We start from the raw sequence: 27,064 nt of genomic DNA, 5'->3' as shown, positions 1-27,064 counted from the left end.
TATTGTGTAGAGTAGGCTACACAACATCAGACCACATTGAAATAGCATGTACAACTTTGATTAATTACACACAAAGACTGTGACAGAAAAGTGGAGAACCATCTGCCTCAATCCTCATCACATCTCCCTCACCAAAAATTTTGGCATGCAAAAACATTCACACATTTTTGTGCTGAAACAGAGTAATGGAGAGACAGTAACAGTGGAAGAGAGAGGAGACAGTGCAAGAGGGAGAGAGAGAATTGACAGTGAGGGTGGGAGAGAGAAAGTGTCAGTGAACAGAACAGGATGATGGCAGTGAGAGATAAGGAGAGAGTAGATATTGATCATATGTGAGAGACAGTTGCAGCTAAAGATAAAGAGGGATGGATGGAGACAGAAGAGACAGTGGAAATGAATATGTTGAAACCATACATAGGTTTGGAGGGCCTGGTCCATCCCAGACCAGTGAACTGTGACTCATAGGTTTAGAGGGAGGCACATTTTGGACTGAAATTTTAAATATGTGGCTATAGGAGAGAAAATAAGTTGGATGCCTCTTAGAATTTTAGACCTGCTGAAGTATGGTGGAGTCAGTGATGGTGGGAAAGAAAGAGAAATGAGTCAGTGTAAGTAGGAGGGGAGAGAGTAGCAATAGGATATACTGTAAATCAGTGAGAGGAAAAGGAGATGGTGTGAGAGAAAGATATATTGATACCAGCAATGGAAGGAAGATACTGAGTTTGAAAGCTTAACTACAAAGAGAGGCTTCATAAAATGGTTCAGAATGTTCTGTGTTAAAAGAGCATGAATATGGTTGCATGCTAAAATTCTTGGTGAGGGAGGTGGAAGTAGGACTGCGGCAGCTTGCTCCCCACTATTCTGTCAGTCTTTTAAAGGGGAACATATTTTTGTGCTGGTACACATATTGTTGATGAGTTATTTTTGAATCATTTAAAGGTATTTACTCTTTGCTTTTACATGGTGGTCATGAATATGTTGTTAAAATTTGATATTAAAAAACCCACAGAGTCATTAGCCCAATAATGGTGCAGAAATTTCTGAGGAGGTAGTAGAATCCACCATCGTCTCATTTACATTTCTTGCATATGATCTTATTGTTGAAATACACTGTGTCCTTATGTTGAAATCACATTGCAGTATGAAAATGCTGTTCATTTCTTTGCAGTACTTCAGCCTGGTGATCTTCATGTTTGTGGTGGAGTTTGTGTTTGCGACACTCGCTTTTGTGTTCCGGGAACATCTCAGCCACAGTCTGAGGCAGGAATTACTTATTGGAATCCGCGACCATTACAATAGCACACCACCAAACAGCCTGGAGAAGATATGGGACCACATTCACAATGAGGTATAGTGCTAATGCTTAAATGGTGCCCAAGGAGATATTTACATGAACTATTTTCTTTCCTTTTCTAATAAAAAAGCATTCTAAGTCTTCAAGATTTTACTTATAATTTGAAACACTTTTGTGGCTGATTATTATTTAATGCTTTTTGTTGACAGTTCCATTGCTGTGGTGTGACAAGTTATGAAGACTGGTTTGACATTGGTGCATGGAGGGGTGAGAAATTTGTTCCTGACTCTTGCTGCCTGCCCCAAGTGAATATCACTGGTGAGTCTTTCCACAAAGCCTTATTACTTTTCTCTTCATACTTAGGAATCACTTCAAACAGTTTGTTTACTGAGAAAATTTTTCCATAAAAGCAACATCTTTTAAATATCATATCAGTAAGGTTCTGGAGAATACAGTGCTGTTTCTCTGACTAAGTACTTATTCTTAGCTTCTTTCTATACATGTGGTGGCAAGAAAGAGCATTTTTTTACATCTAGGTTACAATAAAATCATAATTTAATAAATATATACCATGAATAGCTCATTGCTTAAGTAAATTAGACAGAGGACTTCCCACATTACAAGATTTGAATCTTTGCTGCAGATGTATACATAGTGTTCTGTAAAAAGTGGGGGCAATGTAATGTGAGCAAATGGTACATCCACATATGAGAGTCTTCTAGCATTTCTTGCTTATATGTCATATGCCTTGTTACCCCAGAAATGAGGTTACAACACTTCTTACAACAGCGCTCTATCTTATCTTATGTATTTAACAACAAAAACAATCAATTATTGATAAAATTATTTAATTGGATAGATAAAAAATCTTCTCACCATGTAGCAGCAGAACACAGACATAAGACTGTTGTGATTGGCAAGCTTTCAGAGCCAGTGGCACCTTCTCCAAGCAGAAGAGTTGAAGTTGAAGGGGAAGGAGAAAAGGTGAAGGAAAAGAACTGGAGAGGTCCAGAAAAAAGGGGTAGATTTTGAGAAAGTCACACATAACTGCAGGTCAGGGGAGACTTACTGTATGGGGTGAGAAAGAAAGACTGAGGTTGGAATATTATTTGTACAGTCCAAGAAAAAATTATGAGTTAAAAAAAATAGTCCTTTGATGAAGAATGAAGAATACATGCCAGTTGACTGTAAGATACAGGTAATGTCATTGTTTGTTGTTGCAAAAACAAAAAATAAATAAAAGAAATTCTTAACATAATGTCCATGGAGAAATTGCTTTCCACCTTTGTCCTGTAGGCTTATTGTTTAAAATAGAAACTGAATGAAAATCTCTTACCTCTGAGTTAATTTTTGAGTTGGATTGTTGATACATAATGGGTAAAATAGGTCAAACAGAATTTCTGACGACATATGTTGTAACTCAGGTTGTGCAGTTTTGCCACCAGATGTCTGAGTAGAAACATTTACTTTGTAAACTCATGTTGATGACATCAGTGCACACGAGTGTGTCCCCCCTCCCCCCCTCCTCCACACAAACACACAGTTGTGACTAGCAACTATTCTTTTCATAACACTGTCACTTTTCCAAAAATGATTTTGAACTGGCCTTCCAGTAATTGTAATGACTCTAAATACTCTTCAGGAATTAATTTCTGGTCACTGTTTTTAAAGAAAAAAAGGCTATAGTTGAGCAGTGTAGTTTTCAGAATATTGCATAAATATTGCCAGTAAAAGGATTTTACTGCATTGGATTGCTGCTAATTTTTCATGGACAATTATTTTTCATTTTTAGACTGTGGACGGAATGGAACAGCAGATTTCTGGTATGACAAAGGATGTGCAGAGCAGGTGCAAATGTGGTTCGTAGAAAGACTACATCTTGTTGGAGTTATTGGACTGGTGGTTGCATTCTTCCAGGTAAATTACCCAAATGTTGGCAATCTGCAATAGAATTTCACAAATAATGTTTAAACTGTTCTGTGGAATTGTAAAAGTGACGAAAAAAACAGAATTAATAATTACAGTTCTGTCATTAGCTAATTAATTAAATCTATTTGTCTAAATTGACAGACTGTTCAATTAGGAAATGTACAAAAGTGGAAATTTCAAGAATTGTCAAATTTGTTGCCCCCCCGCCCTACCTTCCACCATAGCTGCTGACCCACACTTCTTCCTCTCTTAATATGTTCATACTTACACTCCCACTGCAGACACTCCCTCAATGACTACTTCTACTTTTTTTGACTACTAACCCCCTCCTCTTTGCTGATTTTTCACATTCTTTCTCTTTTAATTATTAATTTATATTACTGTAAATCCATAAGGTCCTCCTTTACACCTGAAAAGAAATTCTTTATATTTTCAGTAATCTCTTTATGGAATATGTGTTATGAAAGGTGATGCATTTAGTGTGAAAATGAATAGTTTAAAATAGCCATTACATACATGTAAAAATAGTGATTGCTTTGCAGAAAAAACTAAAATAATTTAGTTAAGTGTATGTAAACTGTGTACCCATGCAGCAATGAATGGGACAGTAGCAGTGGTGGTAGGAGAGAAAGGAGAATGTGGAAAACAGTGGAGGTGAGAAGGAAAGAAAATTAGTGAATTTGTTGACTCACTAAATGAAGCAAAATAAGTGTAACTGGAAGAAAAAGTGACCATTTACTTCACTTTTTGATAGAGAGAAATGTCCATTATGTTTGTTTCAAAGGAAGAATTATATGATAACAAGAAGAATGCTTTCAGCATTTTCATAAATGGAACAGGCTACTGAATTCAGCATACTAGACTGCATAGTTTGTTCCAGAGGCACACAGCAGCATGGGAAAGGAGTGTGAGAATATTTTGGTTTCGTGGGTGGGTACAGTTAGGTTACTAGCTAAGTGAGGCTTTGTGCTGCATTTATGATAAGATGGCTGGAGCCTTATTAGTGATGTGAAGTTCTTGGAAGTTTGCACATGAAGAAACCAACAAAATAGACGTTATGTTACATAGTAGTCATGTACCTTGCCTGGCCAAATCTCTCTAATAGGGTGCATGAGACACTGACATGGTCAAAAGAGGGGTTAGATTAAATTAGATTTACTTTCATTCCAATTGATCCATAGTGAGGAGGTCCTCCAGGATGTAAACCATGTCAGAAGAACAATAATACAGGACAAATGTTTAAAACTAAAAAAAAATAAGCTAATGAACCTTCCACAGGTCCCAGTTGGAATGATCGTCTTTTTTGCGTAATATAATGAACACTATATGAAAGGATCATTTTACAACACTCATTTACTAAGATCACATTACTGCAATGAACTTAAAATTAATTTTTTTGTTTATAAGGTAACAAACATATAATAGAACTACTACAATACTTATTTACAATGAACACGTTACTGCACTGCAATGGTGCAGTTGTTAGATTGTACTTCACACACACACATACACACACACACACACACACACACACACACACACAACACACGCACAAACAAACAAACAAACAAAAGAGTCAGTTGGTTCTACTGAGAAATTCAGCAATGGAGTAAGAGGAGTTGGCCACAAAAAAGTCCTTTAGGCTTCCCTTAAACTGAATTTCATTGGTTATTAAGATTTTTATCACTGCTGGCAAGTTATTGAAAATGTGTGTTCCTGAATAATGCACACCTTTTTGTACAAGAGTAAGTGACTTTAAATCCTTATGAAGATTATTCTTATTTCTAGTACCGATACCATGAACTGAGCTGTTGGTTTGAAAAAGTGATATATTTTAATGACAAATTTCACTAAGGAATAAATATATTGGGAAGCAGTAGTTAGTATCCCTAGTTCCATAAACAGGCCTTTGCAGGATGTTCTTGCGTTTGCACCACATGTAACTCTTATTCCACATTTTCATGCATGGATAACTTTGGCTTGGCTTGATGAATTACCCCAAAAAATAATCCTTATGACATTATGGAGTGAAAGTAAGCATATTGTGACAGCTTTTTCATTTTTATATCCCCTATGTCTGACAGAATTCACATTGCAAATAGAGATTTGTTTAGATGCTTCAGCAGTTCTGTGATGTGCTCCTCCCAGTTGAATTTATCTTTGAGCTGTAATCCCAAGAATTTAATACTGTCCACTTCTTCTATCTTGCTTGTCATCATATGTTAGGCATATACTCATGTGATACAAGTTCTGACTGCATGTAGTGTGATTTTTTCAAGGTTTAGTGACAAAGAATTGACTAGGAACCAGTGATTAATGTCCACAAATATTTTATTAGCCGATCCTTCTAAGACTACACTTGAGTCACTATTTCTTGCGATGTTTATATCATTGACAAACAAAACAAACTTGGCACCTGTTAATGTTACTGGTGAAAGGTCGTTGATACACAGAAGAAAAAGTAAGGCCTCCAAATAAAACCTTGCGGGACTCCACATGTAATTAGTTCCTAATTGGATGATGCCTGATAGCTTAATACATGTCTCTTTCTGAATAACAGCCTTTGTTTCCTGCCAGAGATATAAGATTTGAACCATTTTGCAGTATTTTCTTTTGCACCATAATAGGCTAATATTTTTTAAAAGGATATTGTGATTTACACAGTCAAATGCCTTTGACAGATCACAAAATATACCAGTTGCCTGTAATTTTTTGTCTAATGAATTGAGTATATTTTCACTGTAAGTGTAGATAGCCTTCTCAATATCAGAACCCTTTAGAAATCTGAACTGTGACCTTATTTGTGATAACATGCTGATAAAGCTGAATGAATATTACCTTTTCTAAAATTTTTGATAATGCTGGCAAAAGTGAAATTGAACAAAAATTTGACACTATTTCTTTATCTCGCTTCTTAAATAGTGGCTTAACTTCAGCATATTTCAACCATCCTGGAAATATTCCATTGATAAATGACTTGTTACTCAGATAGCTCAATATGTTACTTGTGTCAGAATCACATTCTTTAATTAACTTTGTTGATATTTCGCCATACCCACTAGATGTTTCTCATTTTAAAGATTTTATGATGGACGTCACTTTCCTGGGAAGAGAGGGTCAAATTCATATTATGGAAGTTACTTGAAATGTCTGGTCTGAGGTATTCCATAGCAGCATTTACAGAACCTGACAACCCCATCTTTCCAGTAACAGTTAAAAAATGATTGTTAAACAGTTCTGCAACACTATGGACATTTTTCACCAATGTATCACTTACTCTTAATGCTAGTGCCCCCTCCCCCTCCCCCCCTTTAACTTTCCTGCTATTGTCCCACCGGTTTACCCTTCCCTTTCGTGTTGAGGTGAAGTCCATACCTAGTATAATCTCACCTATTGAGAGAATCAACAGGAACCCCAACAAAGTGTGACCCTGTACCCGACATAAGCAGCCATTCCAACTCCAAATTAACTCTCTTGACAGAAGAGTTCAAATGAGGTCAATCATGGTGTGCAAGAACAGATACAAACACAATTTATTTATTTATTCCATGTGATCTGATGGTACACAGTGTGTTGCAGATGTCGGAAAACATCATTTAACATTGTTAACATATATTAACATTGGCCTATAGTATCCTAATGTATTATATTGCTCAATGTTTTCAATTTAACACCAAGAGTACTGTTCTAAGTATTGATTTACAGAGTAAAAACAGTGACACAACAAATAAGACTTCACAGCATTGCTAAATTTTTTGTTGTCTTTGATGGACTTAGTACTAGTGGGAAGATTGTTGAACAGTTGGAGGCCCATGTGGAAAGCTCCCTTTTTACACGGTTGAGCGTTTGTATATATAACATGCAGGTTTGCATTTTTCCTGGTGTTGTGTTCATGTATTTCATTATTTTTTACGACTCGGGTCAGTTGGCACTATGTGGTTTCTGAAAAATTTTAGAGTCTCAAGAATGTAGATGCACGGCAGTGTAAGGATTTCTGCAGGAGTCTCTGGGTTTGCTCCCAGTAATAATCCTCATTGCTCTCTTCTGGATTCTGGATGTGCTCAGAGCAGAGAATTTCCCCAGAATATTACACCATATTTTAGGGGGGCTTGTATGTAAGCGTTGTACACACTGATTAATGTTTTCAGGCTAGCAAATGTTTTCAGTACACTCAATAACAGCCAGTACAAATCCTAGCATTAACCTTTCCTGTGTGTGTATTCTATTTCAGGTTATCTTGAACCCACAGACCCAGGAATTTGAAAACAATGTCGGTATCTATTGACTGGTTATTTACAATGTTGGCATTTAGCTTGTTCAAGTTCTTGGGTGAAAAACCTTCGTAAAGTTTTAGGTGGGACTGGGTTTGAGGTATCTTTGCTAACATTGACCTTTAGAATGACAGCTTGGTGGTCACTGAATGCTGCATTTTATACTTCTAGAGTTGGGTTAAGTTTATTTCTATTTGCAAAAAATAACACTGATATGCTTCAGTGCTAATGCACTCTTTGCCAGGTCTCACTCTGTACTGCACCCAGGCTCTCTGTCAATGCTATTACCTGTCACAACCACTAAACCACAGTGTCTTCCTTAGTGAAATCTCTGCAAATTGATCCTAAATTCTCTGTCACTTGCTCCACACCAGCACTAGGTTTAAAAAATTGGTGACCTGGTATTCTGATCCTAGTTCATCCTGCAAAAGTTGGCCAACAAATCTTCCATGGGAACTACCTAACAACAACACCATCTTCCTCTTTACAGATTTCCCTACATCCTTACTTTTTAATTTGCTGCTGAAAGTTTGTTGTGCCCATCTACACCTGCAACTGCTTGAGGCTAACTGAAGCAACAGGTTAAATCTATTTTCCAAATTCACCACAAAAGTGTCAGACAGAGTTCTCGGCTGGCCCTCCTGTTGCCTGTTGCCACTTCCCACCTCTTTTTACCATTCTCCCTCCTGAACCTGTCAGGATCTCTCCTGGCCTTGTCTAACTCGGACTGAAGGGCAGAAAATTTCCCTCCTGTTCCAGTATCTTTTCATCTCTACTACACATTCTACAAATCCCCTGATGAGTCTGATTCACTTCCCTTACTCTTACACCACTACAGTCACCCACATGGGAAAAATTACGTTACTTGTCATGCCAAAGCCCCGATGTAGCAATTCTATGGCAAGTCAAGTACTTTTAACTCATGATAAACATAATAGTTTATTAAGAATAAGTCAGTTAAATTACAGATAAAAAGGAAAATATAATTCTACAAATTTGGCCTATATTGGACTGTATGTAAACAAAAACAACAGTGCAAAGTTTCTGAAAGAGTGAAATAACCAGAAATGTGAGTAAAAATAATGAAGAGGTGCACTACAGTTGAATTGTTGGAGAGAGCAAAGAACAATTAAACAAAATTCTATAGATTTGCTGCAGCAAAATGTAAACAGAAAATGTGACTACAACCTGACTGTATATTTTCACATTTTCTGCTATATTACGTAATAAAAATGGCACCTTTAATGATACACTTAAAAAGCACATTAAAACACCTATTTACCATGTACTCAATACTAAACTAAATGCTTTTTTTTTTCTTTAATTGGATTTCAATTTCCCCCCCCAGAAGGGGGGCGCTAGCAGCAGCATAATATGCCACTCTGTGCCTACAGAAAAGTTAAAAAACAGAAAACAGAATTAGGAGATATGATAACAATAAAAGCATGTGATAAAATGGGGACTGTTAAAAACTGAAACACGGAGAGAAAGATGTGAAGAAAATATAAAAACAAACAGTCAGTTATGCTGATTAAAACACACAGTAAATATACAGGCACAATTAAAAAACACGGTGACAGTCTGGTTTCTGTTCTCATGGTATAAAAAAACACAACTAGCGACAGTATGGCAGGGGATGCACAACATTGAACACTCACATAAAACAGTAATATAGAGGTGACACGGGAGCAAATGGGGGCGGAGGGAACCCGGACCTATGAGGGGGAAAAGGGGGGGGGGGGGAGAAGAGGAAAAAGAAGAAAGGGGGGAGACAATGGTAGGAGAGGACATAGAAAAAGGGGGTCTGGTTGGATGTGAGGAGTGGGAAAGGCAGTGGAGGGGAGAACAAAAGGACTCGAGGGAGAGAAGGGAGTCAGAGAGGGTAGGCAAGGATAAAACAGGATGGAAGGATGGGGAGAGGACCCTGGGAAAAAGGATGAAGGAAGGGAGGAGGAGGGGTGAGGATCAGAGTTATTTTGAGGGGTAAATACAAGGAGAGAGGGCATCATCCGGGAAGGGGAGTCAATGGAAGCCACCTTGGGAAAGGAGATGAAGGGTGTAGAGGTGGAGGGTAGGGGGCAAATGACGGTGAAGGTGCGGCAGAGGCCGCGTGTTGGAGAGGAGTGGAGCAACCAGGTGATGAGGGGGATCATGGGGGTGTAGAGGACGTGGATATGCTTGAGCAAAAGGAGCAGATGGGGGAAAGGAATCGGGACGTATAGGATGGGAGGCGTATTTGGAAGACTAGCCGGATTGCATGGCACTCAAGGATCTGAAGGGACTTATACAATTTGAGGGGGAGGGGCGGATATCCAGGTGGGACTGGCATAACAGACGATGGGATGGATTAAAGATTTTTAGGTGTGGAGCATGGTAGAGGGGTTGAACCCCATTGTCTGGTCACAGAGGAGTTTAAGGAGCTGGAGTTGGGTGTGGGCTTTGGATTGGATAGAGCAGGTGAGGTGATAGTCAATGGTGAGCCAATGTAGGTGAGGGTGGGGGAGAGGTGGACAGGATGGGAGCAGATGGTAAGGGAAAAGTCAAGGAGTCAGAACGAGTGAGTGGTAAGACTTATGATGATTGCCTGGGTCTTGGAAGGACTGATTTTCAGGATCCACTAGTTACACCATGCAGGAAAAAGGTCAAGGTGATTCTCGAGAAGGTGTTGGGACCATTGAAGGATAGAAGCAAGGGCAAGGAAGGAAGTGTCATAGCCATACTGCAGGAGGTGTACTGGAGGGGGTGACGGGAGGGGGGGGGGGGGGGAGCATACCTTCCGTGTACAGGAGGTAGAGGTGAGGGAACAGGACAGAGCCCTGGGGCACACCCGCGGAGGGGTAGAAGGTGTGGGAATCGGCATTATGGATGGTAACATAGGAGGGGTGGCAGGAGAGGGAAGAGGCAATCAGATGGACATAGTTGATAGGAAGGGCGTAGGTCTGGAGTTTAAATAGGAGACTGGGATGCCAGCCAGACATGATCATAGGCTTTTTTGAGGTCAAGGGAGACAAAAATGGTGAAGTGATGGGATTTAAGCTGGAGGGAGAGGAGATGAGTGAGGAATAGGAGTTGGTCATTGGCAGAGAAGGAAGGTCGAAAACCACATTGTGTGTGGGGGAGGAGATGGTGTCAATGGATATGGTGATGGATGCGCCGGGTAAGGATGGATTACAAGAGCTTGCTGAACACCAAGTTGAGACATTTAGGGTGATAGGAAGAGGCATGAGATGGAGGATTGTTGAGTTTGGAGAACATCAGGTTACAGTATTTTTTCCACAGGTTGGGATAGAAGGATTACTTTGTAGTGGGTGGCAAGGCTGCGAGGAAGGAGGGATTGCAGTGTTTGAGATGGCGGTAGGTAACATGGTCACTGCTGGGAGCGGTGTTGAATTTAGTGCAGAGTGTGAGGCTGATGTCCTGTGTAGTGATTGGAGTGTTAAGTTCAATTGGTGGTGTGTGGCCCAAGTACTGGAAACTAGGAGCAAGGGGAGGAACAGAGGTATCCAAATGTTCGATGATGTCAGGGAAGAGGGACAAATCAAATTGGGGATGATCTGGAATGGAAAAGACATCAGATAGGTGGGAGGCAAAGTGGTTGGCCTTACTCAGATTGGCAGGAAAGGGATGGTCATAAGGGAGGAGAGGATACTATGAGGGAGGGCAGGTCCCAGTAAGGCAGTGGAAAGCAGACCAATACTTGGAAGAGTTGACTGGAAGTGTGGCATTGAGTTTCGTACATGTCTGTCATCAAGCATGGCGTATCTTCGCAGTAAGCATGTTGCGGAGGTGTCATTGTAATTGCCAGTGATGGGTGAGTGTGTCCTGGTCATGAATGCAGAGAAAATAGCAGTAGAGGTGACAGGATTCATGAAGGTGAAGGACAGTCTGTGGGGGTAGGGCTGGGTGGTGAGGGTGGGTGGCTTTGGTAGGGATATGGGTGGTGACAACGTCAGACAAGGTTTGGTGCAGGAAGGCAGCAGTGCGTTAGATGTCATCAGGAGACTGGAAGATAAAGTCATGGCGTTCAACCTGGGTGTGTATGGAGTCCCAGTAGGCATCCCAGTTGGTGCAGAAGTAATTGTGGACATGTTTAGGAGGGACCTCAGGGTGGGGAGCGGAGCAGCGATGACAACCATCAGAGATAGTGAGGTGGACGGGAGCATGGTCACTGCTGATGAGGTCAGGAACTAAATGTTGTTGTAATCTAAAATGACTTATCTTTACAAGAACACCAAAACTCGTGCTAGTCCCTTGACTGCAGGGCTGCCAGCTGTGTGAGACCTCATCCAAACAAACATTTTTAGTAAATTATAATCATCTATTATTTCCATTACTCATGCTGTATTGGATTGCAGGCCAACATTGATAGTTTGGCAGAATGGCTGACTGAACAAGTTAAATTTCACATCCTGTGAAAATATGTTTTAAAAATTCTGGGCATTATAGAAGCAAGTGGAGTAAATCCTGTACATAGAAAGTTGTGCCCAAGTTCTTTATAATTTTCTGTTTCCAAATTTGTTTTGTTTGCAGATGATACAAACACTGTAATAAGTAGCAAATCAAGTGGGCCTATAGTCTTGATTAGGGTAAGATTAATTAATGAAGTTATCATGGACATTAATAAGTAGTTCCTAGCCGATTCTTTGCCACTAAACTTCGAAAAAACTCACTAAATTCAGTTTAGAACCTACAACAGGTTTGCCACCAGTATGTGCCTAAAATATAACAAACAAACAGACAGAACATGTTGATAGTATTAAATTCTTTGGATTACAGCTTGTTATTAAATTCAATTGGGAGAAGCATGCCACACTTACTTTTGTTGCATAATGTCACATGTGAAATTTTTTGTGGGGTAACTGTTCAAGACAAGCCTAAGTGTTCTGGATCAAAAAACATAAGGACTATGAGCATTGAATAAATTTTCAACTGCCAATATTACTGAAATCATTAATTCATATAGATTATCAGTTTCAGCAATTCTTTATTGCCATCTTTTGATCTGCAAAACATGCTAGGATACAGTAAGTAACATCACAGAATGCACAATTATACACAAGATTTGCAATACAGGGTACAACACACTTATGTTTACATCAATACATAGTCTTCTCCTCCAGTGCAGTAAGTGGTACTATACCATGCCTATCCATGTAGCGTTTGATGAGCTCTACTAGAAGTCAGCATGTAAGTTGTAAAATATCAGCTAAGTACACTAGTGTTATAATGCTGATTACAAGTGCTCACATTTATCATCACTTCACCATTGACAGATCCCAGTGTAGACATTCTTAGCAATACAAAAGTACATCAGATGGCGCAGTGGTAGTACAAAGTGATATTATAATCTCATATTAGATTAATGCTTGGATATACTATTACGTATAATTATATATGTCTAAATTATTAACATAATACACACACCAAATCAATATTTTGCAGCTTAAAAAAAAAACCTTGTCTGTAAAATCATGTGCAATATTCATAGAACTTAATTTATATGTAAGGCTCTTTATATCTTTTTAGAATTTATTTTAAAAACTTTCATAAGCATTTTGAATAATTCTTCACCAAGTTTTCGTTTATAAAAATCACAATCAACACAACAATCTATAATCACTTAAAAGCTCTCTATGTACAGCTGATGGTATCATATGTAGGTTGATTTTAATGCATCCAAGAATAGCTCAGTATCTACAGGCAGAGATATGATATGTAATCAAGAATACATTCAGAGCATATGTACCAAAAATGGAGCTATTTAATGTTTGTGCGTTTGTCATCAATTATGATATTAACATGATTAACATGCACTTACCCATGACAATATGTCAATCAAGGTCCAGGTGAAATATCATTACCTATTGCCTATGTACAATCTGATCACCTGATGTCTAGGTGAACACTTTTCCAATGTTTAATATAATCAATGTACAGTTGTTACACTATGTGGGGTTGCAATTGCTCTTAAATTGAGCCCATGATTTAGCATACTAGCTCACTCTTGCAAATGCCTGTGCTAGAACAAGTGTGTTGGCATGGTATTCACCTCAGGTGCCTAATGTCAAAAATGCCATCATGTAACATAATAAGGCCAGTTTCAAAATCATCATAATTTTAAAAACATTTTTACAACAATTCCTTAAGCAAAATTTTAATACAGAATTACATTATTGCCCAGTTTTTTCCAGTTCTTAATAACAAATTACATGAGATGACCCTGAAACTTAAAAAAAAAAATCCTATATTTGTTTCATAATGCCATATATGAGCTAATTTAATTACAGCCATTACCACTCATTTCAAATATGCAATTAATACATTATTACATTTTTCATCTGGAAAATACACTCTGTATCTATTTACCAATCGAGTTATAAATAACATTTTGCACTTTTTGACAAATATGCTGTTTGCACTAGCTTGTATACAACAATATATCATTTGACTATCTGCAATTTAGTCACCAGATGTTTAGGTGAAATCTCTTCCACAATTGATGTATTGGTGTACAATTAATTTATCACACAGAATTACAATTGCTCCTAACTGAACCAGTGAACTATGTATTTTTCTTTTTTCATAAGGTGTAATGCATAAAAGAACATACTTGCAACAACACTTTGTTCAATGTCTAGTGAACTCAGCATTACTCAACGTCTAAGTACAAACTCGTCACCCAATGTTTAGGTTAAATCTCTATCACTGATGTAACAATGTTTTTAAAATTATGACGATTTAAACACTGGCTATATTCTGTTATATGATGACATTTTTGACATCAGTCATCTGTGGTGAATACCACGTGAACATATTTGTTCTAGCACAAGTATATGTAAGAATGAGATGGTAATGCTAAATCATGGGCTTAGTTTAAGAGTGACTGCAGTCCCACATGATGTAACAATTGTACATTGGTTATATTAAACAATGGAAAAGTGTTCACCTAGACATCAGGTGATCAGAGTGTACCTAGTGGCAATATTTCACTTAGACCATGAGCAAAGTGTTGTCATGAGTACGCTCATGTTAACTTCATAATTGATGATAATAGCACAAACATTAAATAGCTGCATTGTTGGTACATGTGCTATGGATGCACCTTCATTAAATATGATATCTGTGTCTGTAGACACTGAGCTATTCCTTGATGTATTAAAATCAACCTACATATGATACCATCAGCTGTACATAGAGGGCCTTTAAGTGGTTATAGATTGTCATATTGATTGTAATTCTGTGCAAAGGAAAATTTGGTGAAGGACTGGTCAGAATTTTTATAAAAGTTTTTAAAAAGTGTTCTAAAAATAAATAAAATGGCTAATGTATAAATTGTAGCCTTTTGCCCCTTCCTTTGGAAGGAGCCACTTGCTCTGAAAGCTTGCATATGTAAAACCATTTGTGTGTGTGTGTGTGTGTGTGTGTGTGTGTGTGTGTGTGTGTGTGTGTGTGTGTGTGTGTATGTGTGTGTGTTTTTTCCCCTGCTGCCACTTGGTGAGTAGATTTTTTTTTACCTATCCAATTACATTATATGCATAAATTATGATTTATGAATGTTGCACATGATTCTACAGACAGATTTTATAAACTGCAAAATACTGATTAGTATTGTGTGTAATGATAATAATTTTTCTATATGGAATAGTAGATACATGCTTTATTCTGATGTGAGATGATACTACCACCTTGTACTACAACTGCACCATCTGATATACTTATGTATCAGTAAGAATGTTTACACTGGTGTCTGTCAATTGTGAAGTGGTGGAAAATGTGAGCACTTGTATTCAGCATGATAAAATTTGTGTACGTAGCTGTTATTTTAAAACTGACATGCCGACTTCTAATACAGATCATGATACCAACGTGGACTTTCTTTGCATAGCACCACTTACTGTACTGAAGGTGATGATTGTGTAGTGATATAAATATAGGTATGTTGTTGTTCCATGTCTTGAAAATGTTCTATATAATTGTGTGTGCTGTTATGTTAGTTGCTTTAGCCTACCATTTTTGGTCCCAATTTTTGCAGATCCAAAGACAGCAACAGAAAATTTTTGATACTGGTAATCTATATGAATGAATGATTTTAGTGATCTTGGCAGATAATAAATTCTTCAGTGTACATAATACTACAGATTGCCTCCAGGCGGACAATGTCAGAAGAGAACATGTAAAAATTATTTGTATTGTGAACTCAAAAACATCTTGCAAAGGCCTGTTTATGGAACTAGGGGTAATAACTGCTGCATCCTGATCTATTTATTCCTCAATGAAATTTTTGTCATTAAAACTATGTTTTTAAAACAAATAGCTCAGTTTCTAGAATCAGTACTATGAATAAGAATAATCTTCACAAACCTTTAGCCACTTACTCTTATCCAGAAAGGTGTCCATTATTCAGGAATACACATTTCCAATAACTACCCATCAGTCATACAAAGTTTGACTACTATTAATTTCAGTTTAACAGGAGCCTTAAAGAATTATTGGTGCCAAGCATTTTCTACTTCTTTAATTTCTTATTAGTACCAACTGATGTGTAAGTCATTGCTAATAATATAAAAGAATTTGAGTATAAGGTTGCAAAAATTATTTTTTCTACTTGATGATGCATGGCTACAATAGCCTAAGAATGATCATTTGCACCTCAGTGTATTGAAAATTTAGGTTTTTTTTCAAGTTACTCATTAACAGTCAAATGACAATGTTTTTAAGATTTTTTATTCAGGAAAACATTTCACCTGGGGACTGTGGAAGTTAAACTACCATATTTTTTTCTTTACTTATTGTGCATTCTTATTTTTCTGACATGTTCTATGTGCTGGAGGATCTCCTCACTATGACTCTGTTGGCATGGAGAGTACATATAATGTAATCAAATTTAATATTAATGTACAATTTGAGATGAGTAAGAGAGAAAAGCTATTGGAGTTCAGATATCACAAACGCCTAACAAGACAGTAAAGTCACTTGGGACTTCTTAAGATTTGGTTTTAGCCTCAGATTTTGCATCCATCTGAGCAATGAAGATAGATCATCATTTATATGGACAGTGGAAGTATTGATATCTTCAGGTCTACTTAAGTAAAACTGGAGGGCATCTGAATAGGAATGGTATTTGTAGTCAGAAAGGATATGTTATTTAAGAACAATGGGAATTATAGAAAATTGATTCTCAAGTATTTTTAGACCACTCCAATAAACTATATGATATATTTAGCTATAGCATTTTATTTCCAATTTGGTGGAATCAAATGCTAGTAATCTCAGTATTTTTGGTTTCATGAATCTCTGCAGAATACTTGCAGTCATTTAACTCAATTAGACTAGTGTTTGTGCTGTTCTGTTTACAAAACACATACATATTTCATACAAGTAGAACTTTTTACACATTTGGTCAATTGACTGTGATCAGTGTATTCCAGGGTTTCAGATACAGTACAGGCTGATTACTAATTACAAAGTGATCATCAGTTTTCCATCTCAAAAATGTTTCACACTCCTTACTTTCCATCGAGTGGGCCATATCCCCTATTTTTGACTACCTCTCCATTTCTCTTTGACTATCTTCCAATTCCTCTTTGACTAATCCACCTCTGCTTCTGCTCCTCCAACTCCATCCCTCCGCCACCACCACCTACTCTTACTCCTCTCTGCCTTCATCTGCTACTACATTTTGGCACCCTCCCTAGTTGTCATTGTATGAGACTGCTGACATGATGACATGTCATGTTGATTTGTAACCCATATTGGATCCATAATTACAATATGGTTGACAAGAGTTCTAAAGAGTTGTGTACTAACAAGGCAGGAAGAAGATAGATAATATTTATACAGTATTTCTAAAATGTGGAAACCTTATGATTATTAAAATTAGTGTGTAGAATATATGAGGCTGGAGACAAACATTAGGACTTTTGGAAGAACATCATCCATGCAATTTCAAATTTATCAAAGGTAAATAACTATGATAACTACCAAACAGTTAGCTGAGCAGATCATGCATCCATGATCCTGAGAAAAGAAACATGCACAAACTTAGAAAAGAAAATTGAGAACCCATTAGATGACTCTTGTTGTGTCCTTAGGAGAGGTAAAGGCTATAGAGAGGTAATTCTGGTGTTACACTTGATGGCGTTATTTTTATTAAGTCTTGCTTATATTTTCATAGGATTTGCTGATCAAGAAAAAACATTCAACAATGTAAAATAATGCAAAATTATTTAAAGTTTCGTAGAAGTAGATAATATATATAGGGAAAGACGGATATACACTCCTGGAAATTGAAATAAGAACACCGTGAATTCATTGTCCCAGGAAGGGGAAACTTTATTGACACATTCTTGTTGTCAGATACATCACATGATCACACTGACAGAACCACAGGCACATAGACACAGGCAACAGAGCATGTACAATGTCGGCACTAGTACAGTGTATATCCACCTTTCGCAGCAATGCAGGCTGCTATTCTCCCATGGAGACGATCGTAGAGATGCTGGATGTAGTCCTGTGGAACGGCTTGCCATGCCATTTCCACCTGGCGCCTCAGTTGGACCAGCGTTCGTGCCGGACGTGCACACCGCGTGAGACGACGCTTCATCCAGTCCCAAACATGCTCAATGGGGGACAGATCTGAAGATCTTGCTGGCTAGGGTAGTTGACTTACACCTTCTAGAGCACGTTGGGTGGCACGGGATACATGTGGATGTGCATTGTCCTGTTGGAACAGCAAGTTCCCTTGCCGGTCTAGGAATGGTAGAACGATGGGTTCGATGATGGTTTGGATGTACCGTGCACTATTCAGTGTCCCCTCGACGATCACCAGAGGTGTACGGCTAGTGTAGGAGATTGCTCCCCACACCATGATGCTGGGTGTTGGCCCTGTGTGCCTCGGTTGTATGCAGTCCAGATTGTGGCGCTCACCTGCACGGCGCCAAACACGCATACGACCATCATTGGCACCAAGGCAGAAGCAACTCTCATCGCTGAAGACGACACATCTCCATTTGTCCCTCCATTCACGCCTGTCGTGACACCACTGGAGGCGGGATGCACGATGTTGGGGCGTGATCGGAAGACGGCCTAATGGTGTGCGGGACCGTAGCCCAGCTTGATGGAGACGGTTGCGAATGGTCTTCGCCGATAGCCCAGGAGCAACAGTGTCCCTAATTTGCTGGGAAGTGGCGGTGCGGTCCCCTACGGCACTGCGTAGGATCCTACAGTCTTGGCGTGCATCCGTGCATTGCTGCGGTCCGGTCCCAGGTCGACGGGCACGTGCACCTTCCGCCGACCACTGGCGACAACATCGATGTACTGTGGAGACCTCACGCCCGACGTGTTGAGCAATTCGGCAGTACGTCCACCCGGCCTCCCGCATGCCCACTATACGCCCTCACTCAAAGTTCGTCAACTGCACATACGGTTCACGTCCACGCTGTTGCGGCATGCTACCAGTGTTAAAGACTGCGATGGAGCTCCGTATGCCACGGCAAACTGCCTGACACTGACGGCGGCGATGCACAAATGCTGTGCAGCTAGCGCCATTCAACGGCCAACACTGCGGTTCCTGGTGTGTCTGCTGTGCCGTGCGTGTGATCATTGCTTGTACAGCCCTCTCGCAGTGTCCGGAGCAAGTATGGTGGGTCTGACACACCGGTGTCAATGTGTTCTTTTTTCCATTTCCAGGAGTGTAAATACAGTACATAAGTGGAAATAGGGTACTAAGGCATAAATGAAGCACTACTGAATGATATGCCCCAAAGATCCTCTCCCTGGGACGTCAGAGAGGTTTTGATGTCTCAAAGCTCTCGGTATTCCCACAAACACAAGAATTAAGAGAGAAAAAATACGAATGGAAGAGCAAGACAAAAGTGCTCACATTAAAAAGGGGGAGGGGGGGATAAGATATGGATGTAGTGTTTCTCCTCAACTGTTCAACCAGCATGTCAAAAAAGCAATGATGAAATAAAAGAACAGGACAGCAGTTGGATAAAAATTCAAGGTGAAAAATATCAATTACAGGATTTGCTTCAATACATCACTGCCCTCAATAAAAATGTGGAATTATTACAGGACCTGTTGAATGGAGTACAGAATACAGATTGAGAGTAAACCTCAGAAAGACAAAAGTAATGAAGAATAGTGGAAATAAGATCAGTGACAAGCTTAACATCACACTAGGGGAACACAAATGAAGTGAAGGAATTCTTGAACCTCAGAAAAAAATAGTGCACAATGGATGAAGTAAGGCTGGTATAAGAAAGAGAATTACACAGACAACTAGAATCTTTCTCCTCTTCTAAAGGAAGCCTGTTAATATCAAAAGAAGACCTTAATTAGAGGAAGAAATTTATGAGAATGTAAATCTGGAACACAGTGCTGTATGAAAGTGAATCATGTACTGGGGGAAAACCAGAAAAGAGGAGAACAGAATTATTTGAGATATGATGTTACAGAAGAATACTAAAAAGTAAGTGGACTGTTAAGATAAGAAATGAAGAGAACTGCTGCAGAATTTGCAAGAACATGAACATGGAGGAAATATCACAAGAAGAAGGGGCAAGATGATATGACATATGTGATGAAATATGGTGTGACTTCCACAGTATTAAAGGAAGCTGTAGAATTCTGAAGTTGTAAAGAAAGAGAGAGGTTGGAAAATATCAGACAAATAATCAATGATATTTGGTGTATGTGCTGCTCAGGGATGAAGAGGTTGGCAAGGAGGGGAAGTCATAGCAAACTGCATCAGATTTGCCAGAAGACTAATGAATGAAAAATAATGCCATCTTTAACTCATTAAGTGATCAATATCATGGGTAAAACAGTTCTATTGACATTCTAATAAATCTCAGAACCTCCCTACATGGAAAAGGGCGTCAAAGAGGTAACATACATTTGTAGAAAGATGGATGACACTACTGGCCATACATTAAAATGATAAAATGTGAAATAAGTTACACTTTAAAAAGTGGAAGTAAGATTAAACACAGCATGAGACAAAAAATGATTTCATGCAGGACAGAAATTATGTACTCTACTTTTAGTTTTACATTAGGGCTTACCTTAAACTGAGTTTATGTTCTCATATGTCTAGAAGCATTTATTGCCATAATGTTTTTTGTGCAACTAATACACTACAGATACAAATATTGCTGAATCTCCTCACAAAAATAATTTCCATTAAAATTAAGACTCAATACTTCTAATTTTTAGTAGTGTGTTTCATTATTTGGTTTAATTCTGGTGTTTCTTTGCAGTTATTTGGTCTGATTTCATCAATGCTCCTTTTCTGCACTGTGCGGCATAAGAGGTCTACTCATGCCTACAAAGCATATCATCCAAATTCATAGCATGTGAAGCAGCCAACATCATGTTTCTGAAATGTATCTGTGAGGTGACATTGTGGGATAAGAAACTGAATTGCAGAGTATACAGAAACGTTCTGTAAATGTGATGTGAAGAGTGGTGAATTTCCAATAGATATGAGATAATCATGGAAGTAATTATTGTATGATTACAAATGATATTTTTATTTTTAAGAAAAAACCTTGATGCAACAGATTTTTTAAAGTTAGAGAACAACTGTGAAACACTATGCATAAAGCCACTCTATGTTCTTGAGTGCGAGCATATTGTTTGACATTATACCAGTGTCTATGTTAGCGTATTTTCAGTGCACCAAAAGCTATATTTCTTCCAAGGATGCAAAATGTGTATTAATTTCCAATATGAGCTAGTACACACACACACACACACACACACACACACACACAAATTTCTTATCAGAAATGTTTATGGTGCAAAATATTTTTATTCTTGGCAGATTGCTGCTACTGGCTCAAGAAATTCAATTTCATGCACTGACAGCAGTTGACTATTTGTAATGTGCAATGGGGTATCTGCGTAGTCATAGTCTGAAAAGTATTGTCTCAATTAATACACATACTGGCCTAAACTCTTAGTTATAGTTTTCAAATTTTTCTGTGTACTCATACCTAACAGGGTTCCATTTGATCCAGATGGATTTCAGTTGTGAATGGACATGACTTTAATTGAACTGATACAAAACTTTTTTGTCCCCTACTACACAAATTTGAATCTCTTATTGAATGAGTAATACATTTTAATACACAATTTTCCTCTAGTATTTTAAGTTGTAATGGACTTTACTGTTTTGAATGCATTTATTCTGAGATGGTGTTAAAATTTTCTTCCATCATCACTTGGTATTATTTATTTGCTAGTGAATCATAAAACTGATATGAAAATATAATTCATTGAAAAGATTTTCTCTGCAATACCCACCAATGATAATTTACTATATTGATATAAGTGTCTTTCTCACTAGATGTAGAGCTACAGAGCAGGAATTTGGCTCCAGGACAACCATTTTTAATCCAACCACTATTTAGGCATAAATGTAGATTGATGTATTGCTAAATTTTGTATAATGCTGAAAGAAATACATAAATATTATTTTCTTTTTGAAAAGAAATTTTTCACTTCTGAATACAATTCAGTTATTCAATGGTAACTGATACTTTAGTGTTCAGTATGTGTAATAATATTTATTAAATTGCATACATAATACACTTCAAGAGTTCTTTTCACATAAAATAGCCTCTAATTTAACCTGCAGCAGAAAGAAGTCAGCTTTTGATTTTCAAATATGTGTTTGCTTTCCAATACAGTCACAATGTACCATGAAGAGTCTAGTTTATTGTAAAGTGAAAGAAACTATTTAAAACTTTTGTTTATATTAATAGGAAGCATTTTTATTGAAATGAAGAGTTCAGACTAGAATAAACAATTAAATAAATAAATGAATTTCTGTAAATAAGCTGTTTAAGAAAACATATTTAATTACCATTCCATATTTTTTTAAGACTATTGTACATAATTTGAAGGACAGGTATTTTACTTATTTATGTTTATTGTATTCAGGCAATGACTAATGTTTTTATTGTTAAAAGTGGACACAAAATTTTGTATTAAAATAGTTTTTGAAAATGAAAACATCTGTGATACTGCATATTTTATGAAGTAGACATTGAGCCCTGTTCCTTTTCTTTAAGGTTATGTTTATGCCTCATATGCTGAACTGCCAAATGAATGGCTTATGCTCTGCCTTTGCAAATATGTGGAGAAAATTTAACTTACTGTGGAACTGAATTAAGGATTTTCTGACACTGTGTCAACCAGACTACAAGATTATCTCTGGAAATAAGGGAAAATGTAAGGTTGCATCGGAGAGGAACTAAATAACATTTGTTCAAATAGATTTTGGGATTGCAGCCAGTCATTGTGAACTTCATTCCATGATATTTGAACTGGACACTTGCCAGTCATCTTCAGGTGAGCCATCAAAGACTAACGAAGATGTTCTTCATTCCACCTTACATAGCACACTGGTAGTATTGCCATGAATGTGTCATAAGCCACAGTGACAGAAGGTCCACACCACCTGGCAGCAGTGCTGTTGCTGGTGGAACTGCAAGGATCAGCTGTCTTCAGTGTTGCCACTTTTTGCAGTTATCAGAGTAATCTGGTGTCTCTGCCTGGAGCAAATCTCAGAAATAACGGGATTCCAAGCATTATTCAGATGGTAGCCACTGTCATGGTTCATTAGATTTTCCACAAACTATATTTCAATAGATTCTTTGATAACGGAGTCCCAGGAAGATGTTCCTGTGGCCAAAATTTTTGTTTGGTAATATCCCATTGTATGTCTGTCTGGAGATATAATGTTCCGCAACTGCACACTTTCTGTGTTGGAGAAGGCGAGCACAACATTTATGTTCTGTGCAACATTCTTCCACTGTGCATGTTCTTTGTCCTATATAGGCAATGCCACACTGGCAAGGTATTTTGTAAATCCCCTCTTTCACAGTAACAAATTATCATTCACTGATACCAGCTGGTCCAAAATATTAGGTGGTGGGTGGAAAATCATTTTCACCTCAATATTATTAATGATTCTTGTTATTTTGAAGGACATATTTCCAACAAAGGGAGGAAAAGCTAAGGACTTTGCTCATAAATTCTCCTCTTTATCGACTTCTTGGTTTTAGCTGAGAATGCCCTGTTAATGTGTGGGCTTGAGAATCCATTGTCTCTTAACACTGTCCTTAAATGTGCAAGCCCTTTAGGTACGCTATCTGCTTTTGACACTGCATAAGTCCTGTGCACAAGGGTTCTAAATACGCTCATGGTTTTGGATGGGTGATGACAACTTGAAGAGTGCAAGTACAAATTATGGTCCCACAAAGCCATCACTCTCCCATCTAACAAAAACATCTAGAAATGAGAGACAACCATCTTTCTCTAATTCCATTGTAAATCAAGTGTTCTCATGAATGGAGTTGCAATAATGAAAAAAATCCATTAACTTATCTTCTCCTTGGGGCCACACAACAAAAGTATCATCCATGTGTCTCCAAAAAAAGAAGTGGTTTAGAAACCATTGATTCAAGTGCTCTTTCCTCAAAATCCTCCACAAAAACGTTAGCCACCATGTGAGACAAGAATCTGCTCATGGTGATGCTGTCAGTCTGTTCAAAATATTCTTGGTTAAACATAAAATAAGTTGAGGGAAAGAGCATGTCAAAACAAAGCAGTGATGTCTGATTGAAACTGTTTACCAATCAGTGCCAAGGAATCAGCAACAGGTACTGTAGTATAAAAGAGATACTACATCAAAACTCACTAAAAGATCCAAACTACTTACGTGGAGAGCCCCCAGTCTGCTGATAAAATTGTCAGAATTCTGTATATGATGTGAATATTCACCAACCAATGGTCTCAGCAAGAAAGCAAGATGTTTGGCTAAATCATATGTGGGGGGAGTCAAAATTACTCACTATAGGCTGTAAAGGAAGACCTTCTTTGTGCACCTTACAAAGACCAAACAGTCTTGATGGTATGCTGTAATGTGACCTTAATGTTTGTTCTTGAGATACATTCCCTTCTGATAGCAAATATTATTAGTTACTCTGCTGGCCAGAGTGGCCGAGCGGTTCTAGACGCTACAGTCTGGAACGGTGTGACGGCTTCGGTCACAGGTTCGAATTCTGCCTCAGGCATGGATGTGTGTAATGTCCTTAGGTTAGTTAGGTTTAAGTAGCTCTAAGTTCTAGGGGACTGATGACCTCAGAAGTTAAGTCCCATAGGGCTCAGAGCCATTTGAACCATTAGTTACTCTGTTAGTGTGTTACCAATTTTTGCTGTTGTGTTTTAGTTGAGTCACTTCTCAAGGAAGATATTTCAGAATGAAAGAGGTTTCTACAGTTTCTTCAGGTGTGCTATAAAGGCATCCAGGAGGGAGATGACTGTGGCAAATAAGTCTGTTCATGTTCCTTGCAGGTCAACCATGTAATTACACAATCTTATGGTTTTTAACTGAGCCAGGAGTTTGATGATGGCTAACACCAAAACATGTAAAAATGGATTAATAAATGAAGGAATACTGGTATCTAGAGTCCTCTGAATTATTATTTCCTTTATCTGAGATCAGTTCATCAAACTACACGCAACACAAATTATTTTAAAGTGACTATCAATTCCCCTCATCCTTCCCCTTTCCCCTTCCCCCTTCTCCGCCATCACCACCCTGTCACCACCACCACCAAAAATGTACAGTTGAATGAAGTGTAACACACACAAGTAGATAGAAATTATGGAAATTATCTAAAAAGTTTGAATATAATGTTAAAGGTAAGTCAGTGGTCATGGAATCAATTAAACAAATGTAATTGGTTATTTTTAGTGGTAACAGATGGAATTAAAACATAAAGAACCTAATAGCTGAAGTAAACACCAAACTGCATTTCACTCTAGTGCACCTACTATATAGCTAATCTGTCAGCAATCATTACCGAGTCTGGTGGGCAGGGGAATAAATGAACTACAATAGAAGATTCAGTTCCGGAGACACCAAATGTCACATAAGACAGATTGTGAAGTTCCAATGGCATTATTTCAAAAAGTAGTTTAGCAAAATACCCTGTATAAATTATGGTAAATTTTATAGCAGTGGTCATAAAGTTGCAGCCCTAATCAAGCTTTTGGGTGGCTCATAATTCTGTCATATTTTATAGTTATATGCATCTAGCAACTAATACCTGAATTCAAAAACATCAGCTAATGTTAAGAGATTATTAAGAGAGTAGTTTTCCTGCTCAAAACAAAAATAGTTCAGGGAGAGGAATATTTTAAGATATTTGCATTTGATATGCAGTCCAACCAACATTGAAGAGCAAGAAAACATGGAGACTGTCAGACTACTGGGCTTCAAGATTGATGGCAAACTCTCCATAAACCGCATATGTATGCACCAAACTTTCTCATGTGATATACCTCCTGAGGAAGTGGAACACGGTAATAACTGACCACTTTCTCAAAATAGTCTACCATGCACTCTTCCACAGCCACATTAGCTATGGACTGTCATTGTGGGGACACTCCTTAGGCTGCAAAGATTTGTTGCTATTACAAAAAAAGCCATCAGGATCATATCCTATAGCAAAAGACTGGACCACTGTAAGCCTGTTTTCACCAGGCTAGGCATAATGACTGTTTTTAGCAAGTATTTGTTTTTCTGTGTCATTTACATAAAAGAAAATCAAAGGAATTTTAGCATAAGACAAGAAATACACTCCTGGAAATGGAAAAAAGAACACATTGACACCGGTGTGGCAGACCCACCATACTTGCTCCGGACACTGCGAGAGGGCTGTACAAGCAATGATCACACGCACGGCACAGCGGACACACCAGGAACCGCGGTGTTGGCCGTCGAATGGCGCTAGCTGCGCAGCATTTGTGCACCGCCGCCGTCAGTGTCAGTCAGTTTGCCGTGGCATACGGAGCTCCATCGCAGTCTTTAACACTGGTAGCATGCTGCGACAGCGTGGACGTGAACCGTATGTGCAGTTGACGGACTTTGAGCGAGGGCATATAGTGGGCATGCGGGAGGCCGGGTGGACGTACCACCGAATTGCTCAACACGTGGGGCGTGAGGTCTCCACAGTACATCGATGTTGTCGCCAGTGGTCGGCGGAAGGTGCACGTGCTCGTCGACCTGGGACCGGACCGCAGCGACGCACGGATGCACGCCAAGACCGTAGGATCCTACGCAGTGCCATAGGGGACCGCACCGCCACTTCCCAGCAAATTAGGGACACTGTTGCTCCTGGGGTATGGGCGAGGACCATTCGCAACCGTCTCCATGAAGCTGGGCTACGGTCCCGCACACCGTTAGGCCATCTTCCACTCATGGCCCAACATCGTGCAGCCCGCCTCCAGTGGTGTCGCGACAGGCGTGAATGGAGGGACGAATGGAGACGTGTCGTCTTCAGCGATGAGAGTCGCTTCTGCCTTGGTGCCAATGATGGTCGTATGTGTGTTTGGCGCCGTGCAGGTGAGCTCCACAATCAGGACTGCATACGACCGAGGCACACAGGGCCAACACCCGGCATCATTGTGTGGGGAGTGATCTCCTACACTGGCCGTACACCTCTGGTGATCGTCGAGCGGACACTGAATAGTGCACGGTATATCCAAA

At 38.7% G+C, this 27,064-nt stretch overlaps 1 protein-coding gene across 2 annotated transcripts in view; it reads left to right on the top strand.

Annotated features, from left to right (window-relative positions):
* Positions 1–21,275, top strand: part of LOC126354150 (tetraspanin-9) — a 472,671-nt gene extending 451,396 nt beyond the window's left edge. For both annotated transcript variants that reach the window (XM_050003562.1, XM_050003561.1), the window contains 4 exons: positions 1,169–1,348; positions 1,504–1,612; positions 3,087–3,211; positions 20,760–21,275. In XM_050003562.1, coding sequence (XP_049859519.1) covers positions 1,169–1,348; positions 1,504–1,612; positions 3,087–3,211; positions 20,760–20,852 — 507 coding nt within the window. In that variant the 3' untranslated portion in view covers positions 20,853–21,275. The remainder of the gene's footprint in view (positions 1–1,168; positions 1,349–1,503; positions 1,613–3,086; positions 3,212–20,759) is intronic.
* The last annotated feature ends 5,789 nt before the right edge of the window (positions 21,276–27,064 follow it).

The sequence above is a fragment of the Schistocerca gregaria genome, chromosome 3 (genome assembly GCF_023897955.1).
Source record: "Schistocerca gregaria isolate iqSchGreg1 chromosome 3, iqSchGreg1.2, whole genome shotgun sequence".
NCBI classification, from domain to species: domain Eukaryota; kingdom Metazoa; phylum Arthropoda; class Insecta; order Orthoptera; family Acrididae; genus Schistocerca; species Schistocerca gregaria.
This window is presented reverse-complemented; position numbering and strand designations above follow the sequence as displayed.